General features: G+C 43.9%; 1 protein-coding gene across 1 annotated transcript in view; it reads left to right on the forward strand.

Moving 5' to 3' along the window:
• The window catches only part of flt1 (fms related receptor tyrosine kinase 1), a 48,601-nt gene that overhangs the window by 2,752 nt on the left and 27,283 nt on the right, over positions 1-18,566 (forward strand). Inside the window, exons 2-13 of the mRNA XM_079291924.1 lie at positions 64-160; positions 834-1,039; positions 3,341-3,465; positions 6,896-7,061; positions 7,182-7,318; positions 7,932-8,103; positions 8,308-8,425; positions 8,714-8,883; positions 8,984-9,131; positions 14,604-14,724; positions 15,349-15,457; positions 17,051-17,344. Coding sequence (XP_079148050.1) covers positions 64-160; positions 834-1,039; positions 3,341-3,465; positions 6,896-7,061; positions 7,182-7,318; positions 7,932-8,103; positions 8,308-8,425; positions 8,714-8,883; positions 8,984-9,131; positions 14,604-14,724; positions 15,349-15,457; positions 17,051-17,344 — 1,863 coding nt within the window. The remainder of the gene's footprint in view (positions 1-63; positions 161-833; positions 1,040-3,340; positions 3,466-6,895; positions 7,062-7,181; positions 7,319-7,931; positions 8,104-8,307; positions 8,426-8,713; positions 8,884-8,983; positions 9,132-14,603; positions 14,725-15,348; positions 15,458-17,050; positions 17,345-18,566) is intronic.

The following is an 18,566-nucleotide window of genomic DNA, read 5'->3' on the forward strand; positions in this document are numbered from 1 at the left end:
ATTCAGTAGTTCTGGGACGTTGCTGCCTCTACATGGTTCTCATCCTCTCTATTGCCTCTCCAGACAAAGATCAGAAGAGGAAGTACAGCGTTCCTATTCTGGATGTGAAAACCCGCCAGCTGGTCCTTGACACCAACCAGACGCTACTGCTCAGCTGCAGGTAAGTTTCAGGGAGATAGATCCGGGCCGGAAAACCTTAATTTGGGCAACCGTGATACACGGCAATCCCCATCTTTGATACCTGTGAATCAAAGCAAACACCATCTTTAAGCCTCAATCTCTCTCTATAAAATTAGAATGTAATTACAAATCATTGAGACACTAAGTTGTTGTAGAAGAGATTTACTCACGGTTTTCCCCAAAAACTCAAATCTCTTTCACCAAGAGATTTGCAAAATCAAATCGTCACAACGAACTTCATTCACACTTTTTCCGTCTTCATGCAGCCTTGTTGGTGGATTCATTCATAGCTACATTCAGATATATCTGATTTGAGTCTTGTCTCATGTATTTTTTTCCCATTTGCCCTCCAGTTATGTTTCTTGTACTCGCAATACATACGTTTTTAATAAAATATCCCTTCAACAGTTCCTAGCCAGTGGTCCTGTCAGGTTATTTGTCTCCAGCTCCTCTCAATATATTTTTTTTACTTCGTATTTTAGCCCAAAAATCTGTTGCTTCCTATTACACTCTCTACAAGTTTCATCAGGGTGGTCCAGGTTTAGAGGATAGAGGATTTAAAAAAGCCCTTTATAGCATCTTCCGTCGCTGAATGTGAATGCACACGCAAAGATTGCCAAACGTTTATTTAACCCCTTGTACCTGTTGACCAGGGGTCGCTGGGAGCTGGCATGGGCGTTCCCATCAGGTTTGGCCAGAGATGAGGTGCAAGTGGAGGAGTCTCGCTGTGGGAGGAAAAGCCAGCATTACTGCAGCGGTTTGACAGTCCGCAGCACCCAGGCCCAGCACACCGGCCTGTTCCGCTGCAGGTACCTACACCGAACCCGAAAACAGACCTCCGTCTATGTCTATGTCACAGGTAAGACTCTGCTGCCCCCGAGGTCCAAGAGCACGACTGACACTTCTTTTCTGTTTCTCCAGCTGCACTCATTGAACACCCCCTCATGCCTTCACGCCTTCACCCCCTCATGCCTGTGTTTATATCTCCAGGTTAAACAGGACGTGGTGGGTGCTAAATGCAGACCAATGCCAGAGAGACAATTATATCCCAACACTGTTTGTCCCAACAGCACATCTTTCGAGATGACTCTGGCACAGTTTCATCCCCCTCCTCCCCGGCCGCTCTTTTCTCAGCCTGGGTCCTATACCTCCCTGTTGTCTACATATAAATCCTTTTTTACTTTCATTTACGTGCTACCTCGAAGCCAGGAATAGCCCAGCTGCTGAAAGACTCAGGCCTGGGCAGAGTTTCCCAGGGCATCAGCCTTATCTGCTCTGCTCAGCCTTGCTTGAAGCATCCTGTGCTTGGGGGAGGAGGGGAAGGACTTGAAGGGGGTGTGCTGGGAGGGGATGTCGCTGTGTCTCTCCAAGGTGGTGGCGGGGAGGTGTGTGGAAGTATGTATGTGTGTGTGTGTGTGTGTGAGGAACTGAGAAGGATAAGATGAAGGCCAGCGGCTCAGCGGTATCAAGGGGTAGAGGAGGCACGATGTCTACCCAGCCAGCTCCTCCCTGTCCTGGAGGGTGATGCTGTTTGGGCTGGGCTGTAGCTGGGCTGGAGGCCAGGGTCACAGGGCACGCTACTGTTTGGCCAACAGGACCCTCGGGGGCCATCAATCGCTCAGGTCAGCATGTCCATTAAGCGTCAGACTTGGCCTGCGGCTCTGCTCAGACGTTGCCTCCCTCCCAGAGTCCTCTAGGAATCAAAGCAAGAGAAGGAAGCCCTCAGTCCGCTAGTCCTTTGGGTACTTTTGTTCGAATGTTCAGAGATTGTCTTTCCTTGAGTAACACCCTACGGTAACAAACAATACAGGGAGCAACACCCACACTTTTCAATGGCACAGCACTATTACAGTGGTCGAGCTGGGAGGAGAAAGCTCAGAGAGGCCGTTTGATTGCTTCGAAACAATCTGTGTGTTTATTGTTGACTACAGGCAGTCATTTGCTGAATGGGTATTCAATGAGTGGGTGTGGAGGACAGAGTATGTTTACGAGTGTGTGTGTCTGTTTGTTTTTGTTTGTTGCTGAGATTGATACTTGGAAGTGTGTGTGTTTGTTTGTGTGTTTGTGCATGTAGGCAGGTGATTTTTTTTCTTTCCTTTCTCTGTGTGCATGAAATTAAAGGGTCAGTTCAGTTCGCAGAAGATTATAGAGAAGCGTATTTTCTCACTCAGTCAAAGAGGTCATTTCCACTGGGGACGGGAGGACAAACCCTCTCACTTTTTCAAATCTTGTTTTTTCCCCTTCACTCTTAATGTGTCGTGTTGGTTTTCCGAGCGTGGGTCCTTTTTTGCCCCAGCGTTTGCCTCTCAGGCTACACTCAGGCTGTCCTACCTTATTGGTGAAGGTTATTGGACCTGCATGTAGCCTGAAAGGATTTTGCAAACAGTACTCAGGGCTGATCAAGTAAGCTGCCTACTTCAGGCTTTGGGTTTAAAAGAAATAGAAAATAAAGAAAATGATAAGATAGTAAAGCACAGTGTTTCATAGTGAAGATGCAAAAAAGACACACACACACACACTTCTAAAACCAAACTTGTACACACTGTTATCTAACCAAGCTCTATGATGGTATTGATTTTAGGGAGCCATGTTTTGAGATATTTGTCTGTGAGATTTCGGCTTTCACCTCAACACAATGGAGGAGAATGGAAGTTTGATGCTTACAGCCTTAAGAAAATAAAACGGCAGCATCTACCTAAACGGGACACTGTTTCTGGACAGAGATGTTCTCATTGAAATTTTAAAATGTCAGTTTTTAAAGCTGTGAACACCTTTTTCAATCACTTCCTGGTTTGCAGGTGGAGATATCAGAAATGAATAGCTGAAAAGATGATAATTGAATAATCCTGAAAATCAAACAATCTCTCGTTTTCGCTTCTTGAGATTATCTGATTTTCTCTGTTTTATATCACCGTTAAATTTACATCTTTGATTTTTTTTAACTTTTGGTTTTACAAACAGTGACATTTGAAAATGTCAACCTGAGCTCTGAGAAGCTGTTGTGGGAATTTTCCTTTAATATCTGTGAACTGACACTTGAAACTGTACATATTACGATACTGAACTGTGATATTGAAAGAAGCGTCTTTGTTTCAGCTTTTATTTTACCCGTTTATTGTTGGTACCGAATGTGTCCCTGACCGCAGCGTTTGGGTTTCAGACAGCCAGCAGCCATTTGTGGAACGTCCGGGTAAGAGCCCAGATGTGTTGTACATGAAGGAGACGCAGCCGCTGGTCATCCCCTGCCGGGTCACCCACCCAAACTTCACAACCACACTGGTCAAGGTCAGTGAAGGAAATATGAATGAAATGACAAGTTGACAAGTCGGCTGTCTTTTTTAAAATTCATGTTTGGGTGCAGAGATCTGCTCCGCATCAAGATCTCTCTTTGAAGCAGGTGTATCGACACCCTCATGTCCTCCTCTGCCCAACAACACCACTCACATTCTCTGCACATCACCACTTGCCCCAGGTCTTTCCATCAGGGGTCACATATGCACACAATGCACCCCACCGTTGTTTCCTCCCTCTCCAGATCATTCGCCGCATTGTTCTTATCTTGGCAGCCATTAAGCTGTGGCGTGTGTGTCCGTTTGTTTGTGTCCGTTTGCGGATATGTGTGAAAGTGTGTGCGGATATGGTGGTGAGTGTTGGTGCTTGAGTGCTGAGTGAGGGGCCGAGGGGCCAGTGCTACTAAGTGCAAAGAGCAGCATTTAGAGTACTTACTGTCTGCATGTGTGTCTGTTTTGGTATGAGTGCATGTTGCTGCATGTTATTTGCCTTTCAATGAAACAACAACAGGTCTGTCTGTTTAAATCCGCAAGAAAACCTTCAATGATGCCCCTTTCTTTACGGACTTTTTCTGAAAAAGCGGGGCCCACAGCGTCCTGTTGGCACTGTTTCTACCTCTGGAAACAGGACAATGAGGTCTGGATTGCCCCTTTTGGCTGCTGGCCAGCGCCACTTCCCACATCTCACCCTCCACCTCTTGAAGTAGGAATCCTGGCTGCCAACTTCCCCAACTGATGCTTTAAACAGCTGCTTTGCCTGCAGGAGGAAGCAGAGGGCAGCTACTGTTGACCCCGACAGATCAAAGTACAGTAAATGCTCTTCAATCACCAATGCTGATCAGTAATATGGCAGCGTGTGCGTCACTGTAGGAAGCTTATTGTGGTATAACAACAATAGAGTAGTTGTACAACTTAGAACACTCTGAATTTGACAGGTTTTGCCTATCACATGCACAAAACATGATAGAAACAAGAAAAAATAAAAGTGTAATACAGTCCAACAATATTGTATTGCACCTCCATAAAGTTAAAGGACTTGCTAGAGACAGATTCAAAATTGGTGGAGCAGCAGAGGCTTCCTAGCGTTTAGCACGTATGGTAAAGGTTAAAAAATCCTCGGCCCTACGCTTCCCATCATACAACTTAAAAAAGTATTTGTTTAGACCCTCTCTGTCGGCTAAATGTCCATATCTTTCAAACTCCTTCTTCCCGGTTTGTACAATATGTATTCATTGACAAAAATGTAAAGTCTGAGAATCACCAAAGTTCTTACAATTCATCCTGAAGGAAACCTGAATATCAGAACTAAATTTCGTGTCGATCCATGAAATAAGTGTCAAGACATTTCACTCGTAACCACAAACGTGACCCACAGGGGATGATCAAAGTCGGATGGATTTATCCTCTGGGGAAAATGAATATCTGAACTAAATTTCATGGCAGTCCATCTAATAGTTGTTGAGATATTTTAGTCAGGATCAAAGTGGTGGATGGACTAATCAGGACAAACCATAGACTATAGTGGTCGCATCACCTTTACGTCACACATTTTTTTTGGATTATCATTTTGAAGACTCAAGTACGACATTTTGGCGGTTACCAGCTTGTTCTTTTGCTCAGTGACACGAGAGGGTACAACCGTCGGCTCAATAAGACGTTTTTGGGCGACCAATAAGTTCAAATGAACTTCCATACACAGAAAACACACTGTGAAAGAGCTAAAGTTCAAGATGAAAACACAGACAGCACACAAACCTGAAAATGCTGCGGTCGCGACTTGACAATCACTATAATTATACTGAATAAACATCATGTTGTATTGAAGAAGACTTGAATATAATGATTGAGACCATAAATGTTTGCTGCAGTAATAAATCAAGTTGAGAAGTAGCGTCATTTTGTCATAGACTTCTATACAATCACAGTTATTTTTGCAACCAGAGGAGTCGCCCCCTGCTGGTCATTAGAAAGAATGAGGGTTAAGGGCACTTTCGCATTGGCGTCACTTTTCAGACCAGGAGGTTGGCACCTCGGACAAACCAGACCGTACATGACATTAACACACACACACACACACATACACACACACACACACACACACACACACACACACATGTTTATTTTCTGCTTCCATCTCTTCACAAATTCCTGGAACCTCAAAGGTAGTTATTCTAAAAATAGCTCTCCTCCACTTCCTTCATCTCCCTCCTCTATTCCTGTTCTGGCCGAAACAGAAATCCACTCACTGTCACCGTGTTTGTTTCCTGGATCTCTAGTATGACCCTTCTCAGTGGGAACAATACCCAGGAGGCTCTGCTCTGTCGCTCTCGCTGTGAAAGTGACCAAAAGGTCTCGGAGGTCCGGAATGACGGCTTCGACCTGGGGTTCAAGTCAGAATGTCTATGTCCTGTAGTAACAGGATGCCAGGAGATGGACTGGAGTCACGTTCCTCATATCCTGACTCCTCTGACTCTTTCGCTCCTCCTCCTGTTTCTTCATCTTCACATACTTTTCATGTAGGTTTGGAGGATGGGGTTAAGAGGGGCAGAGAGGCGCCTGAGGCCGATCAGAGGTGGCGTCAGGAAGTAGCATATACTTTACAGGACTGTGAGAGGAGGCGGAGGAGGAGCTCAGTGGCGTCTGAGAGGGTCGCCTCACTCTGGGAGGAGGGATATCAACCAGTTCACACTGGGGGTGCAGGAGTGGGGGGGAAGTGTGTGTGTGTGTGTGTGTGTGCGTGTGTGTGTGTGTGTGTGTGCGTGTGTGTGTGAGAGATGGGGGTGGGGGGGGTCCACCTGTTCCCTTGAGACTGGGTGGGAGGCTTCCACTGTGTCACAGAAACTCTAGTAAACATTTCCTTTAGGCTGCTTCCAAGAAAACAACAAGGTCACACAGTTACACCAGTGTCCATGTCAAGGTAGCCAAGTATTATAAAACCAACACGGTGAGACCACATGCGGCATCATCTGGGGCTTCTTATGACAAATTGGACTCTATAATTAGCATCTTCTAGACTGTTTTTGTAAAGGATCTGTGACTATCTTACCATTAGAAGCTAAAACAAAAGCAAAAGAATAATTTCACCAATGAAAGCGTTATTCAATTTAGCTGCTTCAGTTACAGGGTCCTGGCATCAGGACTGAGACTTGAGCTTGAGTTTCACTTGCTAACATCCCGACAATGACGTTTTGAGTCTTGACTTGAACTTTCTTTTGTCGAACAGCAAATCAAATGCTGATGACAAAGCCCAGTTTCCTCCTGTGTATCATCACAGTTTTGGGTGTTGCACATCACATGTGACTATGTTCCTTCCTTATTTGCAATGTTTCAATGTCAAATCAGTCATTGCGGTGCTGGTGACTGTCGTTATCTGATTTCTCCGTGCACGTTTGATGGGTGTTGTCTTGTCCTCCCTCCTCCCACAGTTCCCCAACCAGAGCCTGAGTCGAGACCATAGGAACATTGTTTGGAACAGCAAGTACGGCTTCACCGTCCAAACTCCAACCTTCGATTACATTGGCCTCTTCTACTGCCAGACAATCACCGAAGGCGTCGCACACAAGTCACGTAGATACTTTGTGCACAGACCAGGTCAGCAGTGCATAACTTCTTTTTAGATACAAAGCAAATCACACACAGAAACATGCATATGCGTCTCAGTGAGTTCTACACATATACATCATTTCTATATTTCTTTCTTTCTCGTCACAGTGAGTAACATCATGGAGGTGTATTTGAACAGCAGTGGACCTGTGCAGGCCCTGAAGGGAGAGAGATTGGTCTTGAACTGCACCGCCATCGGGGAGTTGAACACCAGAGTCAACATCACCTGGGACTACCCTGGAAAGGTCAGACCTGCATTAAAGTCTGGGGAGACAAATTGATGAATGCCGATGTTCATATCAGCCTCGTATCACGCTTGCACAAACGTACAATGCCACATGGTTAACGTTGTGAAAGGATTAGTTTGATCAACAACTATTAGGCATCAAAAACGATTTGGTTAGACATCACGGTGGCCGTTTAAATAATAACGTAACAACGTTAACTACCATAAATAAATAAAAGATTCCCAGAGCAGACTTTGCTATTAATGTTACTCACGCATCCCGTCAATTACATTTTTTAATGCTTTTGGAAAATCGACAAGTTTTACGTTGCAATTAATGTGATCTCATCTCAAGCTCCGGTAGTCGACCACCTCCTGATAAGAATGTAATTAAGGACTTATTAGTTGTGAATATAACTTTATCATTATGCTTGATGAATAATTTGGTATATTTAGCGACAGCTATTATCGCTTCAACGATTGGTGAGAAGTCATTTGTAAAGACCGATTTCTTCTGATCATTTATTTAGTCGAGACAGAACATTGGGTTCACAACTTTACATAAATAACATTTTAACACAGGTGAGCCTTCAGTGTTGATTCTGTGTCTCTTCCTGCCTCTCCACCTCCAGAATAACAGCACCGGCTCCACCTCCAAGAGGCTCCTGAAACACAGAACGCACATGTTGTTCTACAATATTCTGACCATCCCGAAGCTCCAGCGTTCAGACCAAGGCCTCTACACATGCCGCGTGACCAGCGGGGAGAAAACCAAACAGCAGAGAATCACTGTCACCGTCTATGGTGAGTGTCTTCCTCTGGAACTCCCTGACATTTAAATGACTGCAGACATATGAACAAATTACTCGTTTATATTTCATTCTGATGGTGATCAACTCCTTGTCTGACAGACTGAGTGCGTTGGATTAATGTCACAGCAATGATCAAACTTTTGCATTCGATTGCTTAATCCTTCCCAAATGAATGCATGTGTGTCTTCAATTTTAGACCGTCCATTCATTCGCCTGAAGCCCAGACATGGATCTGTGATTGAGGTACAGGCAGGACAGAAATCTTACCGAATCTCTCCCAAACTACGAGCGTTCCCTGTCCCTGAAGTCATCTGGTAAGAGATCAACTTGATCCCTGAAGTCACACCTAACCGCCTTGTTTTTTTGTCTTTAGTTTTGTTTTTCCTCCCTTTTTTACGTCTAAATAAATTTGTTTATCTATTTTAATCTCTGGCACGCTTTCTTATGAAAGGCCTTGGATTTGTGTTTGCTCGTCATATTTATTCATTGAAATGATCAAAGTAATTCTGTAATTGTAGACCTCGGAATTATTTTCCACCTTTTAAAACTTCAACAATCATTCAGTTCCTGAAACTTTGCTCAGAGGTCTTTTTTCCTGACAGGTTGAAGGATGGCATGGTGGCAGCAGAGCAATGCTCCAGATACCACATGGATGGGAGTTCCCTGGTGATCCGGGACGTGGCAGAGGAGGATGCTGGGAAGTACGCTGTCCTCGTACGAATCCAGGAACACGGACTCTACCAGAATCTCACGCTCACACTTGTGGTTAATGGTGAGAAATTGAATTCTTCACCCACCAACCACCTTTAGCTCTGTCTTAGACTCGCCTCAGTGTTTGACTTCTGTGTTTCTGTGTACTTCTTGTCCGACAGTAAGTCCTCAGATAGGGGAGAAAGCGGTGTCGTTGCAAGACCCGGGCTCAGTGCCACGGGGGAGCAGACATGCCCTTCACTGCACATCCCACGGAGTCCCTCCTCCACACATCCAGTGGCTCTGGCATCCCTGCCCGTCCAAAGGCCTGTAAGTAGCCCAGAAGACTAAATTCATTTGAAATTGCACCAGCAGGAATTAGTTAGCTTCACTATTGAATAGTATAAAATCCTTTACGCCTGTCTTTACGAAAGAGCACTATTTAACTGTTTTGACGAGACAAATTAGACAGCAAAACACATATGTTATGTTCAAATAGTCATACGATGGAATGACCCACTGCTGCTGCTTTTAGTTGATATCAATTGAAACTTTGAATTACTTGTACATATTTTGGCAGCAAAGGCTAAAATGAATATCAGTGCTATAATGTTACAAACACATGCAGCACAAAAAATTGTGTCTTTGTTTGTTTTATCTGATTTGATGGTGTGTGTGTGTGTGTGTGTGTGTGTGTGTGCATGATTTTGAAAAACGAGACATGTTGTGTCTATTTCAGCATGTGTTCAGACAGCATTTCCTTCTTGTAACCAGAACAGATGCCTTTGGGGGCCTTTCATGTGCGGAGAATGTGTGAAAATCTGTGTGTGTGTGTGTGTGTGTGTGTGTGTGTGTGTGCGCGCCCACATATATACAGTATATGTGTGTGTGTGTCTCATCATGTTTGTGTTTATGTTTGCTTGCTTGTGTAACTCTGTCCTCATATGCTTGTTCTCTTACTGTCTGCGTTTCCTTTTTCATATGTTTGTTTAAGTGTATACAAATGTGTAGCCTGTGTGTGGCAGAATGTGTGTGTGTGTGAGTGTGTGTGTGTGTGTGTGTGTGCCTGGTACATTCACAGACACAGTACACTGCGTATCTCAGACTTGAAAGGACAAGAGAAAAAAAACACACTTCAATGGAAACCAGTTCCGTGCTCTCAGTCACGATTTGTTGGTTTCCAAATCAAACGCTATGATTTAATGAATTTCCTGTCCAGGACGCAGGCTAAGAGGCCTGTTTATTATTGTGATTGCACGCTGCATCCTGTGATGCCATTTCTTATATCTGACACACACACCCACACTATATATATAAAGTTCTCATGAGAAATGGCCCAACCCAGTGATGTAGAGACATTTAGTCAACACACACGAGTACTCAAGCCGGCACTTTGATTGAGTTGTTCTTGGAGGTCAGTTACTTATTGTGTTGCTGATGACCAAGTCAGAAAGGTTAAGTATCACCTGAGAGCACCACAGCAGCCGCCCGTACTTCATTCCCACTGACATCATCAGTGTACTTGGACCCTTAACACTGGCACTCTCCAATGGCGCCATGCCGAGGTGCCTCCAGCGTGGTTTCACCCGTCCATCTCTGCCAAATGCCAAATGTAATCTACACAATGTACATGAACGTCTTTTAGGAGAGCAGGTGGTGCTAAAGTATCTGATGTGTTTTTGTCAGAGTGGTATAAACTCTTTATCCTGCAAAAATGTACCGAGAAAATCTCTTGGCATGTTCAGGAAATATATTCAGATGTGCAGGTGAACACGATTGAAGTCTTGCTTCTGTTGTACTTCGTTATGGAGTTATAGTGTAGATGCACAGTGTGTATGGGAGCAGAATGTATCTTGTTTTGTTGTGATGAGAGTCAAATGCAATCTGCACGCGAAGAACATTTTGCCAAAATACAATTCTTTGTATGATTCATTTGGTAAATCAATGATTGATATTGACTTTTAAATTGCCTCTGAGTGGGTTGTAAGTCAAATTTCAATCTTAAAATCACACAAAACACACATGCATGCAAACATGCAAAAGCATTATTCACAACAACAACAACAACAGCATAAAGATTTCACTAGACCACTGAAGCTACAGGTTATCACCAAAAAGGATCTAAATAATAATTGCACTGGCTGATTCATGGTCCTAAAGCTCTGTTCTGGTTCTGGTTCTGCTGCAGTGTCTGCATTGAGTGTGTTTCTTTAGTTTAGTTTTTGGCTGGAACCTCACTAGCCCCTTGTTCTTTGCAGCCCGGCTGCACCACGAGCCTGACGCCGCGCTGGAGGAAGCCCAGGGACATTGGACCAGGCTGGGCCAGGCTGATGGGGGGCCTCGCGCCTGGGTCCTGGGCTCACTCCTGGGTCTGGCCCTGGGAACCGCAGCGCTCTTATCTGGCCCGGGCAGGAGGCGCACTGGGCTTCCTGTGCGAAAATCTGAGCGCTTTTCCTCTCGTTGTTTGGCTTCCTCTCCGACGCGAGACGCTTCCCAGCAGCGTGATTGTCCCTTCGTCTTCAAACGTGGCACAGTCCGCTTCCTCAAGAGCTTGATCTATTCTTGAGAGACCCCCCCCACACCCCTTCCCCCAACTCTGCTGCCCCCCACACATGCCTCTCCAACCCCTTCCCTCACCAGCTCTGCCCTCCACCCCAACCAAGCATCAAGAACAACTCCCCATCGCCTTCCACCCTGGAGCCCATCCCCTTCACCACCGCCAAGTCCACACACTCATCAGTGCTTGTCCACAGCAGCCAGAACCCTCAGGGGCATTACCAGTGACCCCATGTGATGATCCTGTGCGTGCTAAACTGGTGTGGAAAGTGATTTGGAACACTGCTGAGCAGTGAAGACCAGGAGACACAGGAAACAAGGAGGAAAATAAGGACATAAGGACACCTGCTTTACTGATTATTTATTTATTTCCTTCATTTTCCCAATTTAAGTCAGCCCCTTGCACCAAGCCATCCTGTAGTTTTATGCTTTTTGCATTTCACAGACGTTTTGAGCCAGAAGAAGTGCAATTCCATTCATCCACCAGCCACATTTCTGGAGCTGCTTTGCTTGTTTTTTGTGTCCTAGAGTGGTACTATAATGGGTGCATGAACCGTGCCTGTCCTAAGCCCCAATCTGATTCTGACTTCCACAAAAGCTGTGAGTTTCTGTTCCGATTTTAAGCCACTGGTAGAGGGTCAAATGTGCTCAACTTGGACGGGCAAAACAGGAGAGAGGACAAGCTTTGTGTTGTTCACTATGGGATGCCTACAGTTCTCTATTAAAAGACTGACGGTCAGCAGACGCCTACCATGTAGGAAGTGTCCACAGACCAGAGACGATGCCCTCTGTCATATTACGTCATTCTGTGTCATCCAGTGTCATCCCATGTCAAAATGTCTTGTTTGTCAAATGATGTCAGTATAACGGCTCTCTTGTCTTTGTATTGAAAGTTAATTAAAATCAAAATGTATGAGTGCCATAAGTGTTTTAGTGAAGTCCAGTTCTGTGTGTATGTAAAGCAAGTGTGAGAGTGTGTGCACTTGTGCAGGAACGTGTGTGTGTGTGTGTGTGTGTGTGTGTGTGTGTGTGTGTGTGTGTGTGTGTGTGTGTGTGTGTGTGTGTGTGTGTGTGTGTGTGTGTGTGTGTGTGTGTGTGTGTGTGTGTGTGGCTACGGGTGTCACCCAATGTGATTCATTCCTTGTATACAGATGTTCTATGAGTAATATATGAATCTAATATTTAATAATTTTATACAACTAACTTACATATGACGAATGACAATATTTGCCAACTTTGTATGAATCTGTATTGAAGTGTTATATCAGTTGTTTGTGTTTTTGCATTAAACTTTGCTTATATTTGTGCATTGGTTTATGCCGCCCTGTGTTTTTTGGGGGTTTGAGACGAGAGCGGACAGGGACAGCGGTTAAAGTGTACTCTAAGCTCGTGAAACACGACAGGAAGAAAAGGCAGGAGATGACCCCCACTGATACACAACTCATTCATATTTCCAGGCGGCTGCTGCTCACCCTGTTCTCAGTTACACACTGTGTGAATGTGGCTGTGGCATGACTGTATGCTTTTTCGCTTTTCTGTTTCTAACCACGTTTATGTCAATGCACCCATCTAACTCACCATATTTGTGTGTGCGAGTGCCACTTCGATTGAGAAAACTCTTTCCTGCGAAGCTTGGGAGTGTTGGTGTAATCTCTGCCTGTGTGTGTGTGTGTGTGTAGGTGTGTGTGTGTGTGTGTGTGTGTGTAGGTGTGTGTGTGTTGGTGTGTGTGTGTATGCGTGCATTTGAGCATGTATGGGTCAGGCCCGTGGTGTCATGCACAGGGTGAGTCATTTGTGCAGTAGCACATGCCAAGAGGAAGAGCAATCAGGGAGCAGAGAGGAACCAACCTCAGGGAGGAGCTCAGCAACAGACAGAGAAGGATACAGACAGAGACGGGGCAGTGACACATCTATAAACAGGCAATGGATCAATGAACAGAGTGGAAATGACAGTTTACAGTGAGGATGATGGTAGATGATAGATAAGTATCCCCTCTTTATAATGCGCAGATGATGCCTTACAATCAGTATTGTATTTTGCAAATACTTCAAATCATGCCTAATATTTTTGGTGAATATAGAGACTTCCTTGCTGGCAAGGGAGATACAAGTTCTTACATACAGTATTTCTGCTCTGCCATAAAACGTTTACCTCCTTTGTAATGCAATCTTTTTGTATAACCTTGTTAAACATGGATACGTTTCCTCTTTCCTGGCAAAAGTCAGAGGGAATAGAAATTCCTTCAGACCACATTTTCAGTCTGCCACTAAATGTATCTCCTCTATTAAAAAAAAAAAGAACTTCAGAGCCAGACATGGTGAAACTATTTTTAAATGGTTTTAAACTGTGTAAAAAAAAAAAATAGAACTGTTTTTGATGCCTGTTCACAAGAATGAATCAAACAATGCTTTATTTCACAGACAGATTTTTATTTTATACAATTATCAAATTAACAAAAATGCTTTTTAAAACTAGTGCTTCTTGCACTGAACACATTTGCCAAATGTAGTGCTCATTGTAATTAACTTTTATTCATAAGCACATTTACTTGTTCCTAGATGGTACTTGCTACATTTTCGTTACATTACATTTATCATCATATTCAATATGCATAAGCGGTTCAGCATTGCTCATATAGAACTGTTATGAGACATGGAGACACATTTTCCCTCTACACTGAAACTAGTTGATCAAGCATTGTGTGTTTGTGGCCCCTTCACGTATGATTTCAGAGGTTTTCATCCTAAAGATGTGTATAAATAAACCACAAAGCAGCCTCCTCTAGCTCCAGTTCCCACCGCTCAACTAGTGTGTAATCTATGGATTTAGACTTGTGAGACTCGTAGAGAGGGACAAGAACTCTTGTCCTGGAAATGTGGGATGATTTGTTAAGAATGGAAGGAAGTTGATCCACAGGATTACAATACCACCTCTGCATCCTCCATAGATGAACAATCCAGCATTACATAGCAACCCAAAGATCCTATTGTCAGCCTGCAGGACAGGGTAAGAGGACGTGATGCTGTTGATCAAAAAGGTTTGGTGATGATGATTACGTGAATGAAGGTGAAGATAGCATCAAGCAGTGATGATCAAGGCATTTCCCTGGTCATCCTCCTGCTGAGCACAGCTGAGAAAAACACACACACACACACAGACACACCTGGAGGCAGCATAAAATGACTTGTGTCAACACAGCTGAGTTTCTGTCCCTATCCTCCTCCTCCTCGTCCTCCTTATTCAAGGTGTGTGTGTCCAACGTCCTCGCCATGGACCCCTGTGACCGAGAGAATCCCCGCCACGTCCAAAAGCAACCACATCCTGAGTATTACGCACAGACAGGAAGTGCTTCAGGGAAAAAATAAGGTAGGTGAAGCATTGTAATACACACTGTGACTGACAGAAGAGCCCAGTGTGTGTAAGTAACAGGATTTGTATATACTGTCGAAATTTAGGTTAAAAACAACCCGATATGGATAAGCTCAAAGGTACAATAACTATACTATACTAACAATAATTTATCCTGGAAAAATATCTTAATTGCAAGAATTAACAGATTCATTGATGTAAATGCACCAATATGAACAGACGTTGGATCATATGTTACATCTCTAAAATATAAAAACAGCAGAAAATGTCACTGTATAGTTTAACTTGCTGAAAAGTTCAGATGCTAAGAAAATATAGTTTCACTCAGCGTACCATCTCTGCCCTTCTTTGCTCACGTCTCGCATATACATTCACAGATACACACCTTTATTAATACTCTTCAACAGCTTGTATGATGAGCTGCCCACTGGGATGAAAGTGTGCAGGAGGCCTGGCCTCAGAGACCCCTATTGTCTGCTCATGGGCCCATGGAAAATATGATTCCTGCCATCAGTGGCAGAGGTTAGGAGCCTGAATGTGTGCATGAATGCGTGTGTGTGTGTGTGTGCGTGCGTGTGCTAAGTGCCGGTTTGATCATGCGGATGTTTGTGCTCTCCATAGACGGTGGGGGTGCTGACTGTGGCAGAGGCCTTTGTGTCTGGAGTGTATCGCTGCGTTGCCTCCAACTCTGCCGGCACAGACCAGCTAGACTTCCACTTCTACGTCACAGGTGAGAAATCATCTCCTCACAGAAACAACTCATGAGTGGGTTTTTTCTTGACCGCATGTGATTTTTTTTTTCATAGATGATATCAGAAATTACAGCTAACTATTTTCTATTTGTAATCTTTCCTCTCCTCTCTTTCTATTCCCAGAATTTTACTTGAAATAACTAGTTTCTGTCTTCTTTCTGTCACCTGCTGGTCTCACTCTACTCCCTCCTCAGTTTCTTTATGAAACGAGTCCGATATCAGCTGATTCACTTGATGCTTTGATCTGTTTTGTACTGATATTCAATCCAAAATAATGAGTGAAGATGAAATAATGTTAATTTGTCTGTTCTGTTTGGTCATAAATACCTTTGTTTGAGTTTTACCTGGTGAAAAAATATGCAATTAATTATCTTTCTTCAACCTGAAACTTATTGATAGAATATTTTCTGTAAAGAACATATACAAGAATATATTTCCCTCAATACAAATGCTGGAACCACACCAGCTGAGTGAAGAGGAGGAGCAAGTGGGGAGGCTGAGAACAGAAGATGGGCAGCGATGACATGCTGAGTTTTCAGGCTGCAGACTACTACTGTATGTGGAGTTGTTACTACTGTGTTCAGGTCATTTCACCATTGGTGAGACAGGTGATGCAACGTCGGAAACGTGCAAAAGAGACACACCAGCAATGTCACTGCTCTGCTGTGAAAAATCCAAACTGACCTCGAGGGATGGGACAGCAGCTGCGTCAGTACCATCCACCAATACATCACAATTCAGAGCTGCTCAATGAGTTTCATATTGAAGAAATGCAACTTTTCTCATCCAAAAGATCTGAAACTTGCTCAAAAGTATTTCGACATTATTAAATTCTCAAGTGGTATCTGGTTACAAATTTGAGAATTTCTTAAGGAAAATGTGGAATATTGTCCAGAGAAGCAGATACAAGAACTCAAATAGATATTTTAAATAGTTAAAAAAGGGACTGTTACATGTCAGAAGAAGAAACACACACCTTAATGATCGTTGAAATCCTTGGCAGAACAAAGTAGCGTACGTGCATCGGTACATACTGCAGGTATGTGTGTCATGTGGTTAGATTGGCTACTCGGCCTGCAGGTAAAGTTTATTTAGTGCCTATATTTGTGTGTGTGTCTGTGCAGAGGGCTGTGCTGAGCTGTGTGTGAGCGAGAGCGAAACAGGAACCTGGGGCTCTTATCGTTCCACTTCCCCGTACAGCACACTTCCTTGGACTGGCAGGTCCGCTTTATTTCGGGAGGCCTTGGGGTGTTCGGGAAAGATAAACACTATCTGCCATCAGGAAACTCTCGAGCCGTTTCCACGGGAAGTTTCGGATGGCTAAAGTAAATAAAAAGCCTTTTCACTGTATTCCACTAGCTGCTTGTGTACCCGCAACAGCCACTCAACATTGTCGTCAATAATGGAGGATTGGTTGAATCAGCTCTCCTGGTTTCATGCACCAGACAGGATCCACACACTCTTATCTAGAAACTGAGAGGGTTTTTTCCATCAAACAGGAGATCAGTGGAGGTTCACATTCTCCCTCCCTCGCCTCTTCTTCCACGTGTTCTCCTCTCTTTTGCCCTCAGACGTCACAGGGGGCTTCGGTGTGAGCCAGAGGGAGGAGCCCAGAGAGGGTGGAGACCTCCATCTCACCTGTGTAGCCAATAAGTACCTGTACACAGCGCTGTCATGGCATCGAGTTAATGACACTGAGGATGCCCACTCCCGCAGCCAGCAGCTCACATCGGGGGAGTTTTCCAATTGTCTGGTCCTGTTGCTAAACAACCTAACAGCCAGAGACTCCGGAGCCTACAGCTGCTCCACCCGCCACCTGATCACGGGACAGGAGACACACCTGGACACACAGGTGGTGGTCACAAGTGAGTAGTTGCACCTTTACGATCTCCTCCTCATCGTCCTGCTCATCATCTATAAGCCCAGAGTCTGCACTGTGCATTTTTGGGACGCTTGCTTCAAAATAAATTAACATGGAACTTTAATAAACAATAATAGTACAAGTAATCATCTCATTTATACCACTCATTTTTTTATTGAGTTTTCAGCTTGTTTGCACACAATTTATGCTTTTTTTCTGTTCATTTTTTGATTAGTCTATAAAGAATAAATTAGTACGTAAAGATTTCTTTATGAACCACTTTTCAAAACAATTATTTCATTACATACTTCAATTTTGTCATCTCAATTTCACAAATCCAATTTAAAATTTTGTTTTTATTTATTTGACTTTTTAGACCAATTTGAGTGACTTGAATAATATTTAATATTCTTCAAAATATAATATTTTAATGCTACAAAATCACCGCTATCTAATCTTCAACCTATTATATATTGTATTCAAATTCACCATCATTTTTTCGCCTTTCTTTGCATTCTTACAAAGGATATGCAAGAATTAAAAAACGTCCTCACGGGCTAATTTATTCAGGGACCCAAGAGCTGAACAAGGGCCCTTGAAAATACCAGAGATGAATATTTATTGCCTCCGGCTCCCAGTTGTTAGGGCCTTGATTTTCTTGCGGGAAAGGGATTTTCTTAATTTCTAATTTAGTTGGTAATAACTCAACTACACATACATGAATACAAACAAACAAAAAAACACTCTCACAAAGTTTTGGCTGTTGGGAATCGGGTCCCCTCAGCTTCCTGGGGCCCCACCCTGCCTTTGCTCTTGCGCTCCTGCTCAGCACCTCTTTCACGTGGGAATGAGCTCTTGTCTGGAGGAAGAGCACACAATGGTACTTCCCACAATGCCACATTTACAGGCCCCCACACAGGGCCGGAGGAACAATCAGCCAATCAGACACTGTCAGGCCCAGGCCCCCGCGGACAATCATCAATTGTTGTCCAGGAGGAAGATAGGGGAAACAACAATCAGTCGCCTTGGTTAAGTAACTTTTCTTCATGTCTTTTACTGCTGTTCTCCATACAATCAGGGTTCAACGCGTCAACTTCCTCCGCCAGGATCCCCACGAGGGAGTTACTATAGAGACAGCGTGACCAGAGAGAGAGAAGTTGGGGAGCCAAAATGAAACGAATAGAGGGAGAATGGAGGAAAAGATGAAAAGGTTTCAAGAGAGTCAG

Source organism: Melanostigma gelatinosum, assembly GCF_949748355.1.
Source record: "Melanostigma gelatinosum genome assembly, chromosome: 20".
NCBI lineage: Eukaryota > Metazoa > Chordata > Actinopteri > Perciformes > Zoarcidae > Melanostigma > Melanostigma gelatinosum.